This window comes from Rattus norvegicus, chromosome 3 (assembly GCF_021556685.1).
Source record: "Rattus norvegicus strain SHRSP/BbbUtx chromosome 3, alternate assembly SHRSP_T2T, whole genome shotgun sequence".
Classification (NCBI taxonomy): Eukaryota; Metazoa; Chordata; class Mammalia; order Rodentia; family Muridae; genus Rattus; species Rattus norvegicus.
Genome location: NC_141536.1, coordinates 104,578,558 through 104,592,891, shown reverse-complemented (window position 1 = coordinate 104,592,891; position 14,334 = coordinate 104,578,558). Strand labels below are relative to the sequence as shown.

General features: G+C 45.0%; 1 protein-coding gene across 8 annotated transcripts in view; it reads left to right on the top strand.

Annotated features, from left to right (window-relative positions):
- The window catches only part of Fsip1 (fibrous sheath interacting protein 1), a 142,607-nt gene that overhangs the window by 126,990 nt on the left and 1,283 nt on the right, over positions 1-14,334 (top strand). For 5 of the 8 annotated variants that reach the window (XM_087650909.1, XM_087650906.1, XM_087650907.1 and 2 more), the window contains one exon: positions 11,561-12,071. In XM_087650909.1, coding sequence (XP_087507035.1) covers positions 11,561-12,071 — 511 coding nt within the window. Of the gene's footprint in view, positions 1-11,560; positions 12,132-14,334 lie in introns of all 8 variants that reach the window. The other 3 variants (XM_087650910.1, XM_087650908.1, XM_087650905.1) reach the window with 1 other exon arrangement.

The following is a 14,334-nucleotide window of genomic DNA, read 5'->3' as shown; positions in this document are numbered from 1 at the left end:
GTGCAATCTCACTCTGAGACTGGAAATGTAAAAGGACAGTTCACTGAGCAGCACTGTTAGTGGGAGCGATGTGTTTATGTCGGGCTTTGTGTGCCATACAGAAGGCACAGGGTAATTAGATGCTTCAGATACATGTCTAGACAGGGCAGGACCGCGGGAGCGCTTCAACCCTGGGAAACACCACAGGTCACTTGTTTGTGACCAGAAACGGCTCTCCTTCATCAACAAATTCAGTGTGAGGTTAGATCTATGGTACAAGGTTTCTGACCAGCAGGAAAATCAAAGCTAATGCAATGTGACAGGACCGAAGGTTTGTCCAACTGGGCTAGGGCTATGCCTGGTGTGGCCTGATTTGAAGTGCTGAAAGGGATGGATGTCTTCCAAATTGTTTTCTGCCATCTGGCCATGGGCCTGGATTCCCTTCCTAGAATCAGGGCTTTGGGTTACGTCATTCTGATTCAAAGGCCTTCTCTAAATGCCAGTTCATTCCTTGAAAGAGTTACATATTGCAATCTCAGGAGGGTGATGGGGGAGCACATTTTAGACAGGTAGGCTATGAAGAGAGGCAGTAGGAAATGCTTTGAAGTTTTGACCAGAGAACATTTCCGGGTGTGTGTGTGTGCTTAGATGGAGAGGGAAGAGGGGGGCAACAGGAGGTCTGGTGCATTAGGGTCTGGGTGGGGGAAAGGGACAGTGGATGCCTGTGTTCATGAAGAGACAATCCTATTCCCTACATCCCCCACATTCTCTCAGGGAAATCTTATTATTTTGGACAAAGGTAAAAATATCTTGACATCCACCCCTTCCTGGTTACTAACTTTGGTACTTTCTGGTACTGGAGATATAGTTGACCTCACAGTAAGGTGGCAGCTTTGAATTGTCCCATACTGGCTCTCTCCCAGCATCTAATGGTCTCTGTAGCCTCTTGAATCCAGCAGGATACATGCTAATCTACTCACCGCAAAGTGTGTGAGATTATCTATAAAGCACCATCCATTCTTGGTACCTCAGAGAGGACCCTCGAAGCTAAGGGCCAGTTGAACTTGGACAGTGCAAACCTCAGTGTGGAGTTTCCTGAGAAGCTTATCTAGTAGCTGGGGCTGCCAGCTACAGAGGAAGCTGCATGCTCACGTCCTGGTAGGCTGAAATTGCACTGGTTCCACACCAGGCTTACACCATGTGCAACCTTGCATATGCCTACCTTGCTCAGTACAAGCACTTGCTCCTTAGTGCTTTTTGCTGCTGCTTTGGAGCAGTGTGATGCTAGTATTTTTACTTGTCAATGGGAAGTCTGAGTGGGAGGTTTTCGTCATTTGTCCAACTTCTAACAGGCAGAGGAAAAAGAGGGCAGATTTAAAGTTAGAAATACTAGCGTCCCCCTGCCATTCTGCGTTGCTGCTAAGTGCATTTCCTGTCCCTCTGGGGAGGAGACAATAGTTTCTAGATACCGTGCAAGCTCAAGGAACATTTCATGGAGGCCCTTTCCCAAATGGCCATGGGAATGCACATGCATAGAAACAGCATGGATCAAGGGTGCTGGAGACACATCTGGGATGCAAAGGGATGCCAGGTGTTTGCTTGGCTTGCCTAGTCTTGCTTTGATTCCTGGGGGAGGAAGGGCTGTGAGGCGATGCTTCCGTTTAACCTAGTCTTGCACCCTTAGCGACTAAACAGCACGGCATGGTCTTCCCTTCACTCCATCTGGTCATTCCTTTTTTATTTAGTTCTGATTTTGACTTTCTTCCCCTGGCTCAGTTCATCTCCTCGCTCCATGCTCCTTTTGGCTGCTCTGGATTACTGTCCTCCAAGTCTCCCAGGGATTTTCTCCTTCCACCCTGCACTTGGGGTTATGTGCTGTTCTTCCAGTCTCAGCAGGGCTCAAGCCTATCCCCTCAGAACCTTGGCAGGAAACTGTTGCTCCTTGTCTCAGTTGGGAACAGCGTAACATGGAGAAATGCTTTGACTGTTACCACTTAATTATTCAAGAAGACAATGGAGAAATAGAAGTGGGGTGTAACTGATGTGACCAGTGCTTGCAGACAAGTGTGACTGATGGGTTGATATTGTGAGGCATCTCCAGGGGTGTCATAGGAGCGACTGCCTCTTGGGAGAAGGATTTTGTTCAGTGCCTTCCCCTCTATTGGCTGAGCTTGGCCTTTAGTGTTTATTCTCCTGCACTGATTATCACGTGCATGCAGATCTAGATGGACAAACTAAATCTCCTCACACTGGAGTGTTTCAGTGGCGGGACAGCCTGGCCCCTGGACATGATGCTGTGAGGAGATTTCTTGGGCCACGCCAGGAGTTAATCAACTCTTCTTTTTAATTCCTAGGGTTGAACACCAGTTCTTTTGTGAGTGTAGGTGAGTGTTCTTTCTCATGGGGGAGGGACAACCGTATAAATCATCTCACAAGCCAGAGGCAGCTATGAACATATTGTGGCTCCAACCCTGAAAAGCAGAAGTACTTATGTCCCCTAGCGAAGGCCTTGTCCAAACCCTTGACAGGCTGTGAGGCCAGGTACTACCTTCTAGACTAAGCCTTTGTTTCTTCCTTGATTTTGTAACACTAAATGCCTCCTCGGTGCCATATGTGAATGGATATAACTTATCTTTTAAACCTTGTTGATCTGAGCTGGTGTCAGATGAGTTCTTCTGCAGGGTGACCCTGGACTCAGACATCTTAGTCCAACCAAGAAACATCATTGAAGATCTCAGGGATGGTGCTTTAATGGTACCATAGCTTTGGTTCAAAGCTTGGGTGGTTACAAACACAAGGTAACAAACTGTAGAGAGGCAGCCCTGGGAGCCTAGAATTGTTCCCAAGTGCTCAGTGATATATAGTATTTCCAATTTACTCACTGCTCAGCTGACTTCTAGGTAGAGTGAGGCAAGATTTGGCTCCACCCAAGGTTAAGACAATTGGCTAATGTCATGACTTCGGCTCCCATCATGACCTCTCTTAACTCAACTAGAGCCATTCCTCTAGCTATCCCCGCCTGTTTTGTTTTTTTTAGGTCTCTATAAACTTCTTCTCATGTGTTGCCAGCAGTGGTTGGAGAGTTGTAAACTGCTATCTTGGTAACTAAGCCAAAGGAGGAATGCTTTTTGTTGTTTGTTTTGGAGTAGAAGTAGTTTTCAATGGATACTTTTTTACCTTTGCTGTTGTGGTTGATTAGGACATTCTGTCTCCCCACCCATTATCCCTCATGATATGGAATTAGGTTTTGTTTATATGACTTTTTTATATGGTGTTCTTTAGAAACTCTGTTGGGGAAAAATACTTGACAACTTAAGCTCACATCAAAGCCCCGGATTGCTTCTGCAAGCCTCTAATGATGGATTTTATGGTTGTTTGCGATACACACCTACTCTCAATGGCTCTGTCAACAAATCTGATGCCCAAAGAATTGGAGGCTTTTATGGCTGGGGAAACTGCAGCTGTTTAGTGCAGGAGGAGAGGTGGGGACAGGGTGAGGCAATCCACACCCACTTAACTCCAGCAACCCAAACTTTCCTCTGAATCAGATTCAATTCCTATACCAAACTGGCATTATCTGGGTGGAGGGGCAGAAATGGCGGGCAGCCTGGGCATGGAGCTGTAACTGTACTGGGCAGCTGTAGATACTGGACATTATTTAACTTATTGGTGTCTCACTTGCCATGAGTTCTTGGGAGGATGAAAGAGGGAAACATTATTTACAATGAGTCCCAGTCAGATGCTGGACTCAAGCCATCTGTGTTCAGCAAACCCCAGCTCTACTACTGGGCAGCTGTAGACACTGGACATTATTTAACTTATTGGTGTCTCGCTTTCCATGTATATAAAGTGAGAATAGTAAGAATAGCATCTATCTCTTATGTCACTGTAAAGTTTAAGTGAATCAATGCATGTAACATGCATGGGGCAATACCTGGCTTAGAGTAAGTACTTAGTAAATGTTAGTTATTACTATTCTGCAAGACATCCAGTGGTGTCAGTAACTTAGTAAGGTTTCTGACAATCAACACTGCACATGTTACACTACACTTTCCTGATGACACAAAATCCGGTACATTTACCCTGGTTATTTTCTGTTTGCACACTGGATAATAAAGAATATTAACAACAAAGGAATACCTCTGAGTTAAATGGGACATGTAAAGAATACATATTCTTAGCCGCCTATAAAGCTTTCTCTAAAGTAGATCATGTAACAGGACCCAAGGCAAGTCTTAACAAGCACAGGAAACGAGGATAACTAACTCCTTGTGTGCTCTCTGGCTGCAGTGCAACAAATCCAGAAATCAGTTTCAAAGGAGCTACAGAACATGCAGACGCTCATGGAATTAAACAATATGCTACTCTGAATGATAAATGGGTTCTTGAATAAAACAAGAAATAAAATTCATAGAACCAAACGAAGATGAACGCACACATACTGGCTCTCTGCTCCTCCCTGTTCCAGAGACAGCTGCATCTTCTCGTGCAGCGCCAGCCTTGTCTCATAGACAAGATGGTGAGGGTCAGTGTGAACGGGTTTGGCTGTATTGGGCACCTGGTTACCAGAACTGCCTTCTGCTCTGCATCTGGCAAAGTGGAGATTTTTGCCATCAACGACCCCTTCATTGACCTCAACTACATGGTCTACATGTTCCAGTATGACTCTACCCACGGCAAGTTCAACGGCACAGTCAAGGCTGAGGATGGGAAGCTTGTCATCAACGGGAAGCCCATCACCATCTCCCAGGAGCGAGATCCCGCTAACATCAAATGGGTGATGCTGGTGCTGAGGATGTCGTGGAGTCTACTGGCGTCTTCACCACCATGTGGAGAAGGCTGGGGCCACTTGAAGGATGGAGCCAAAAGGGTCATCATCTCCGCCCCTTCCACCGATGCCCCTGTGTTTTCGATGGGTGTGAACCATGAGAAATATGACAACTCCCTCAAGATTGTCAGCAATGCATCCTGCACCACCAACTGCTTAGCACCCCTGGCTAAGGTCATCCATAACAGCTTTGGCATCGTGGAAGGCCTCATGACCACAGTCCATGCCATCACTGCAACTCAGAAGACTGTGGATGGCCCCTCTGGAAGGCTGTGTCATGATGGCCATGGGGCAGCCCAGAAATCATCCCTGCACCCACTGGTGCTGCCAAGGCTGTGGGCAAGGCCATCCCAGAGCTGAATGGGAAGCTCATTGGCATGGCCTTTTGTGTTCCTACCCCCAATGTATCTGTTGTGGATCTGACATGCCGCCTGGAGAAACCTGCCAAGTATGATGTTATCAAGAAGGTGGTGAAGCAGGCATCCGAGGGCTATGATGCCACTAAAGGGCATCCTGGGCTACACTGAGGACTAGATTGTCTCCTGCGACTTCAACAGCAACTTCCACTCTTCCACCTTTGATGCTGGGGCTAGCATTGCTCTCAATGACAGCTTTGTAAAGCTCATTTCCTGGTATGACAATGAATATGGCTACAGCAAAAGGGTGGTGGACATTGTGGCCTACATGGCCTCCAAGCAGTAAGAAACCTTGGACCACCCACCCCAGCCCAGCAAGGACACTGAGAGCAAGAGAGAGGCCCTTGGTTGCTGAGGAGTCCCCATCCCAACTCGGCCCCCAACACTGAGCATCTCCCTCACAATTCCTTCCCAGACCCCCATAATGACAGGAGAGGCCTAGGGAGCCCTCCCTACTTTCTTGAAAGTTCACTGCACCCACAGAAAAAAGGAAGCACACCTACCAAAATATAGGGGGTCCATGAAAATGGTCCTCCAGAGAGCTCTACAGCTCCAGTGACACACAGAGAAATCAGATCCAAAGCAGATAACTAAGGTTGTGCATGTGGCCCCTGGGGAAATAGGAACAAGCCAAACTCCAAGCAGTGAGTGAGGAAACCAGGATGGAGATGAGTGGACTAGGGATGAAAACAGAGCTTACGAATCAGTAAAAGGAAGAATTGTTTCTTGAAAAGATAACCAAGATCAACAAACGGTTAACCAAAATGAGAGGGAGGGAGGGAGGGGCTGAGGGGAGAAAGAGCGCTAAGCCAATAAAATTAGAGATGAGAGGAGAGACACATACTAGTAAAATTAAAAAAAAAAACCTATCAGGATATAACTTAAAAACTTATAGTGTACTGAATTGTTAAATCTAAAAGAAGATATAAAAATGTCAGACCTTTAACAAGCAATGACATTGAAACAGTAATATAAAATCTCCCGCCTAGACAAAGGGAAGGCCCAGATAGGTCCACTGCTGAATCCTGCGGGACTGTTAAATACAAAGTAACATGTTGCATCCTCAAACTTCTCCATGAAGAAGTCAAAGACGGAATGTTGTTATCAACCTCTGCTTACAAAGTCAGCATCACCCTGATACCAAAAGCAGACAGAGACACAGCAGCAAGGAAAAGTGTCAATCAATCTTCCTGATGAGCCCAGATCAAAATAGCTGCTAAAATGCCAGCGAACTGAGTTCACGAACACATCAAAAATTCTGCTCACCACAGCGATGCTGCTTCGTCCTAGAGATGCAGGCTTGCTTTAACATATACACATTAATAAGTGTAATATGTCACAGAAATCTTCTGAAAAAAATCACATAATCATCTTGATAGATGCGGAAAGGCCTTTTCACAAAACCCAACATTCCTTCATGCTAAAAGTCCAGAAGAGACAAGAATTAGAGGGAATGTATTTCAAAATAATAAAGGTTATTTATGACAACTCTATAGCCAACATCAGCATAGCTGGGAAAAAAGGCCAGATGGGATAGCCACATTCAGAAGAATAAAACTATATTCCTGTCTATTGTCCCACAAAATAGCCAACTCTAAAAGATTCAGATGCCTTCATTTAAGCCCTGAAACCCTGAAACTGTCAGAGGGAAACAGCTGAGAAAACAGTTTGCCGAGATATTGACGCAGGCAAGTGTCTTTCACCAGGGCTGTAGTTGCTCAACCATCAGCGAGTGGGACCCTATGAAATGACAAGCTGCTGTGTAGCAAAGGAAAACACAGAGTGAAGAAATAGCCCACAGAACGGGCAGAGTTCTTCACCAGCTACACATCTGACAGAGCATTAGTATCCAGAATGCACAAAGAACTGCAGAAGCCAAACAAGAGATAAACCATAGGTGGGCTCAGGAAATGAACAGCAGATGAGATGCAAATGGCCAGTAAACAGGATAAATGCTCAACCTCACCAGCAGTGCATCTTCAGAGGACCACAAATCAAAACTGCATGGAGACCCCATCTCACCGCAGCCAGAAGGGCAGGCCTTAGGAAAATAAACAGCAGTAAATACTGGTGGATGTGGCCATTAGAGAACCTTATGCACTGCTGGTGCAGAGGTGAATGGGTGTGGCCATTGTGAGAGTCAGCATGGAGATTTCTTCAAAATAGAAATCCCATATGACCCAGGCACACCATTCCTGGGTACTTACCCAGAGCAATGCAAGTTGGTGTATTACAGAGATGTTCACACAACAGTGTTTGTTATGGTATTGCTCACAGTAGCTAAGTTATGGGATCAACAATACGGGAGTGGCTGGGCAAAATTGGTGCACAGTCAGCAAAGTTTTTTCTCCCATAAAGAACCAAGCTGTGCCATTTGCAGGAAAATGGATGCCACTGGAGATAATCCTATGAAGTGACTTAGCCAGTCTCAGAGAGACATATATTAGCTGATTTTCTCTCACCCATGACTTTTGCTTTATATATAGACATAAATCATATACATAACTATGACAGGAAAGTAGAAACAAGCACCTCAGGGGAACAAGGGGCTCATGGGCAGGCGTCACATGGGGAATGTCCTCAGCATGGAGTATATGCGTGTACGAAACCTTCAAAAATGAAAGGAAGGGAGATGCATATAAAGGTGGCTAAAGTGAAGGTGGGAGGAGGGGCTTTTGATTTCTTCTGTAGCAAAACGAAGCCTGAGAAGGAATGCACTGCAGTAAGTTTTATGGGCAGGGATTTTAAGAGAAACCAGCTTACCAGAGTGTGGAAGTCCGCTGACATGTAGGTGGATTCTTGGAAGTGAATGCTTGAACAGATGGCTCCTTGACTGCTCATACTGAGTGGCTCAGTCCTGGAGCTCAGTAGCTCAGAAGCATCACAAGTAATCTGTATGTGACCTCTGCCGTCATGCGTAACTACTGAGAGAAGCCAGGGATGGCTCTATAGAGCCTGAGTCCAATCCAGCCCAGTACCTGTGAGTTGCTTATGTGATAAAGTGCTATCTAGACACTCGGGGCAGCCTTTGCTCACTTGATTCCCACTATATCCATTTATTGAGTTTTTATGGGGGCAGGGCTCTGCTGGGAACCAAAGGATGAGAAAAGTGGGTCACATGGCATTTTCTGAGCTGCACCACTGCCTGGAAACACTGTTACCTAACTAACTTAGTTTTTCAAGATTACTATATTTGACTGACTTTTGCTGACAATGTTTTGAGAGCAAAAATTATAACAGTTCTCCTTTGGTATTGTGGGTAAAGAAATACAAGTAGTATTTTTAAAGCCGTTCTTGTGCTCATCAACATGGTGGTGCTGAGGACTGAACCCAGAACTCACACTGGGAGTCTGTTCCCGGCCACCAAGCTGCACCTCTGTCCTGTACCCCTTTAAAAATAATTGCTTATGAAAGTCCATTTCAGAGTAGTGGAGAGAATGCCTTCCACTCTCTGTTCCCAAGGCTTGTGTTTGTCCTACAGTTAGAAACTATTTTTCTTTTGCTTAGTTCTCATTCTTCCTCCTCCTCTGTGTATTCGACTCCATGCCCTTCATTTTTATAAAAGGTTTTGCTTTCCTCTCAGTATTCATAACTGCTGTACTTTTCTGGGTATCTAGCCAAATACATTGTCAGAATTTCCAAGTATCTAACATATCAGTATTACTTTTGGAAGCAGTCAAACATAGCGGATTACTTCCCGACTCTCCCTACCACCTGCTACCCCAGAGACCCAACTTCCAGGATCCTTCGTTCCTCCTGGTCCAACAAGGGCCAATTGTTCAGTTGCCTGAGAATTTTACAATGACAAATGTTTGTTGTTGTTGATGATGATGCAGTGTCTTCTTTCTAAACCCCAGCTTGTGGTCCTCTCATTGTGAACAGCGTTGCATAAGCAGCATTAGAAGGTGCACTGTTTTAAGCACCCACTGCTGTGCTGTGCCTATGCTGTCCTGACTGTGATTTATATAGTCGGTGAAGGAGCTGTGCTGACAGTTACCTAGTTACAGCTAGGATCTGCTGGCTGTGGAGATGGTCCAATGGTTACGGGCACTGGCTGCTCATCCAGAGCACCTAAGTTCAGTTCCCAGTACAATTTCTTATTATTCTCAAACTCACAATGGTGATTGCCACTGAGTTTTTATCTTTTATTTTTTTAAAAAGTTTTTTGAGAGAAGATCTTACCATTCAACTCTGGGTAGCCTAGAACTCACTATATAGACCAGGGTAGCCTTGAACTCATAGAGATCCACCTGCCTCTGTCCGCCCGAGTGCAGGGATTAAAGACGTACATCATCATGCCTGGCATCACGGTGTTTTACAGATAAGTTCAATATAATTTGAAAACACATGGTATATTTTTAAAACATGGTGCAGAACTTGTCTACTGTAGTTTGTTGACGGCCTGAGAAAGGGGATGAAAAGCACAGAGTTAACTATGCCTTTCTGGTAATAGTTGTACCAGGGTTGTACGTTTACATATACAATGTATGCAGAAAGTTTAGCTATTTTTCCTGGTTTTGGGGTGTGCGTGTGTCTGTCTGTGTGGTGTGTGGTGTGTGGTGTGTGGTGTGTGTGTGTTACTGGGGTTGAACTCAGGGCCTCGTGCTTGCTAGGTAGGTACCTTCCTTCTGAGCTACATCTCTCATCCCTTCAATCTTTGTGTATTTTCCCAGTAAGCCAAGAAGAACATTTCTGTGGTAGAAGTCATGGCTATTGCAGTAGATGATAAGCCTTCTTATGGGGCCTGGTAGCTGTCAGGTATGCATTTGTGAGTTTTTCCACCATATCCTTGAATACCGACTTACTGGAGAGGGCACTTTCCCCCCATTTATTTATTTGTTTGTTTGTTTGTTTGTTTACACACCACCACCCCCACTTCCAGTCCCCTCCTCACAAGTTCCTCTCCCCATTCCCCTTCCCCTTCTCTGAGAGGGTTCCCTCCCGCAGCCAGTATCCCCACACCCTGGTACATCAAGTCTCTGCAAGGCTAGGCACATCTCCCACTGAGGCCAGACAAGGTAGCCTAGGTGGGGGGATGGATTCCACAGGCAGGCAACGGCTTTAGGGACAGCCCCACTCCAGTTTTGGGGGGCCCGCATGAAGATTGAGATGCACATCTGCTGTATATGTGCACGGCAGGTGGGGATTAGGTCTAGACCGGAGGAGGACACTACTTTTTGTGTGTGTTAATGCATTTGGAAACTGTTCCTTTTTGAGCTGGTTGTAATTTGCTGCAGTTCTCCTGAATTTCTGTCTTCTCTCCCCCCATGCTTTTACTTGGTGCATTTTTATGTTTCTTCAGAACATTGCTGGAAGAAAAATGTGGGTTTTAAATGTTGACTACATTTGATTTTAGACAGTTTCACACAGAGTCAGTTCACAGCACCACTCTGTAACTTGGTTGGTCGAATGCTTGCCTAGTGTGCTCGGAGTCTTGGGTTCAGTCTCGGGTGCTGCATAAACCAGGTGTGGTGGAAATCAACAGTAAGGGGGAAAGTGTTTTAAAATTCATGCTTTGTTTAAAACCCTCAGCCCTGGACATTCTTTACAAAAGGAGATTTAATATGTGTGACCACAACTTTCTTCCATATACAAAGTTCTTGGAATGCCCCCGGCCTGTGCCTGTAATTTTGAAGCAACTGCACGTCTCAGGATGGGCCCCGCCTCATGCTTCCTTTTCTGTCTTCAGCAGTATTGTCTACTGAAAGCTGTGGACAGATGCACTGCTGGTGAATCCAGGGGCTGCTGTCATTGGCCCTGGTCTCTCCCAGTTGCAGAATTGGGTAGTGCATGGCTCACACTGAGGGCTGGGTGGAGGCAGAAGAACCTGACTGGAAATTATGGTAGGGTTCATTTCTGTGTGACCCATGGAAGACACTTTGTCTTTTTCTCCTGTTGTTTCTGTGTGTTATAAGGGTGCTAGTGGTTAGTTTAGATTATTTTAATCAGCATTATATGATTCCCTCCTCCCAATTAATGTGTACAATTTATTCTAAATTTATTCTGGATGGGCGGAATCCCAGCTCTTTGAGGGGGGGGGCAGAGATAGGGGCCTTTGAGTTCGAGGCCTGACTAGCCTACAGAGTAAATTCCAGCACAGCCAGGGAAACCCTGCTTTAACGCCCCCCTAAAAAAAAGAATAAAAAATTTGTTCTGCAGGTTACTGTTTAGTCCCCTACAGCTTTAGACACTTTAAAACAACCTGCTTTCCTGTCTGCATATACTGGGTAAGGGGTTTTCTGACACTTGAAGTTCTGGCATATTCCTGAACGCTTACCTACAGTAAACACATTTAATCAACCGATTGACCATGAGAACTTTTGGTTTGTTTCTTCAGCTAAACCCCCCATCCCGTCTTTCTGAGGAACAGCTGAAGTGTCTTCTGGACGAGTGTGTATCCAAACAGAAGGGCATCAGTCTGGGTCTTTCTTCTGAAAGAGAAAACAAAGACACTGGTGCAGCAGTTGGGTCCTCACAGCTTTGCCCACCCACCGTCTGTGAGTTACTGGAGGAGTCCGAAGCCAAGGTCCAGAAAACTCAGCTAGATGATGCGAACAGGCTTGAGAATGAGGGATGTACGCACTCCACAGACTCCTATCTTACCAAGGCCTTGGCTGGGCACTACAAACCAGAAGCTCTCCTCATCGAAGTAGAGACCATGAAGCACCTCCAGTTCTCCAAGGAGGAGGCTTTCAATGATGCAGCAGACTATTTTATGTCAAAGACCATTGGCATTGGGAGACTGAAAAAGCCCCCTTTCTTGGATGATCCCCTGGATGACATCAGCATGAACTCCTCCTCAGACGACCAACAGTCGAAAATCAGCCTTGCGGAGAAATCAATAGGAGGTGAGGATGAAGAGCATGAGCTTTGTGAATATTTCTTAGACATCTCGACCTGAAGACATTGTGAGTAAAAGGAGAGGGAGGTGTAGTTATGTACTGTTAGCCTCAGATGCTGTCCCTATGAGCCTGCAAACCTAGGAGCATACTTACCAATGTTCAGGGAGAGGTTAACACTCTCCTGAAATGTATTGTCTTTCATGATAATTCTGTTGTTCAGAAAATGATGTCGACTGCTGACTGTAGAGAAAAAGACTGTAGAGAAATTTTGAGTGGTGATAAGTAATTTAAAAAGATTTCAGCCTCCAAACTTTAGTGATAAAATTTTGTTTGAGGGAGTGAGCTTGCAAAATACCTATAAATATAACTTCAAAAATATGTAAATACTATAAAATACATGTAAAATGCCTGCCCAGACCACACCCTCATTCCCAGATAGGATTTCATGGCTCATCTTGTATTTTACAAGAGTATAATGACACAGAAGTCAAACACTATGGGCAGGTGTTTTTTTATTTTTAGCATAAAAATATTCAATTACTTATCTGGGTCAGAAGTAGATGTCATAATTTGTGAGTCTATTTTAACAGCTTAAATTTTAATCTCTAATGTAGTGTACTCTAAAACCTATTATCTATTAATCATTGATCTATCTATCTATCTATCTATCTATCTATCTATCTATCTATCTATCTATCTATCATTTGTCTATACTCTCTCTGAGGAATGTGATAAGTTGATTTTGAGCCAACACCTCAGTCTCATGCCTCTAACTGCCTGCTGGCAACTTGACAGCCTCACACTCAGTTTTTCATCTCTCCCTCTCAACTCACATTTCTCTTCTGACTCCTCTTTCTTTAATCTCTTATGCTCAAAACCTGCGTCCTTATTGAGTTGTCTTTTTCCTTGCTCATAACCTCCTAGGCTCTGCACTCTCAAGCTCCAAACACTTTGATCCCTCCACCGGTGTCTCTCCAATCCCGCCTTCTTTTCCACCCCTCCCACTGTTGGCAGAGTAAGCATTTGATGACCACACTTCTCATGACAGTTGGTAGCTGGACATTACCTGTTGAACGAGTTGGCACTTCTTTTACTCACTGTTGAAGGCCTCCACAGTCTGACCTCAAGTTCCCCTCCTGTCAGTCTCTGATTAGTCGCCTGACTGAAATTCTGGTTACAGCTAGATTAGCCAGGGACTTCAAGTTCTTTCAGATTCTTCTGTAACTTGGATGGGTTCACATGTTCCTTTAGTGGATGGCAGCTACACTCACTGAACCACCAATGCTGTGTGTTCCTTCAAAGGGGATGAACCTAGACCCATCCTCTTTGATCACTCCATGCATGTTTTCTGCCTTCACTGAATGCTTGAGCATGTTAGCTCTCTAGCGGATCACTTTACGTACCCTGCCTTGATATTTTATGTGCGTATGCAACTTCCTTAAAGACGTGACTTTCAAAGGAATGGAGGACCGTGTGTCTGCTGCAGGGACCGTGGAAGTGTGACGAGCTGTGTGACATGGTCACTCCATCTTTGGACACACGCCCACACAGAGATTTCTTCGGTGTGTGTGCACAGGGCCTGGACTCAGCCTTGAACATATTTCCTCAGGAGATGTCTACCTTGTTTTTTAGAGCAAGGTCTTCCACTGGGACCCAGGGCTTGCCAGTTAGGTGATCAATCTACATATCTACAATATAAATATTCAGGATCCTTCTGTGTTTTACATACTTCTCCAGGTTCTAGGACTTTATTTAAGTAAGGTTGACATTTGCAGTGTGATATTTTCTTAGTGTAGAGGCTGCTGTCTTGTGTGCTCTAAAGTTTAATAAAGTGCCCTGACTGTACTCAAGATGTCAGTCACAACAAGCGATGTCTCTAGACATTACCAAGTGTTCACTGGGCCTCTCTCCCAGTTGAGGACCATCAGCCTAGGATATAAAATGAGTAGGTCACAGTCATACTTGAGATATTTCTCAGTCTTTCAATGAATATGAGAACTCACACAAGGGAGCTATGTATCATAGCTTCAAGATGAAGTCCACAGGCGACATTACAGAGGAAGTAATGAATGCTGGGGAGATGGGAGGTGGAATTAAAGGTCAGTCCTCAAGGGCGAATGGCCCTTCAGTTGGTGAGAATTTGACTACTGCACAGAAAAGGACTCAAATTTACAACAACAACAAACAAACAAACAAACAAACAAACAAACAAACAAAGGCAGGGCATGCATGGGATGCCAGGGTCCCTCCTTTGCTGTGTTAGCTTCCT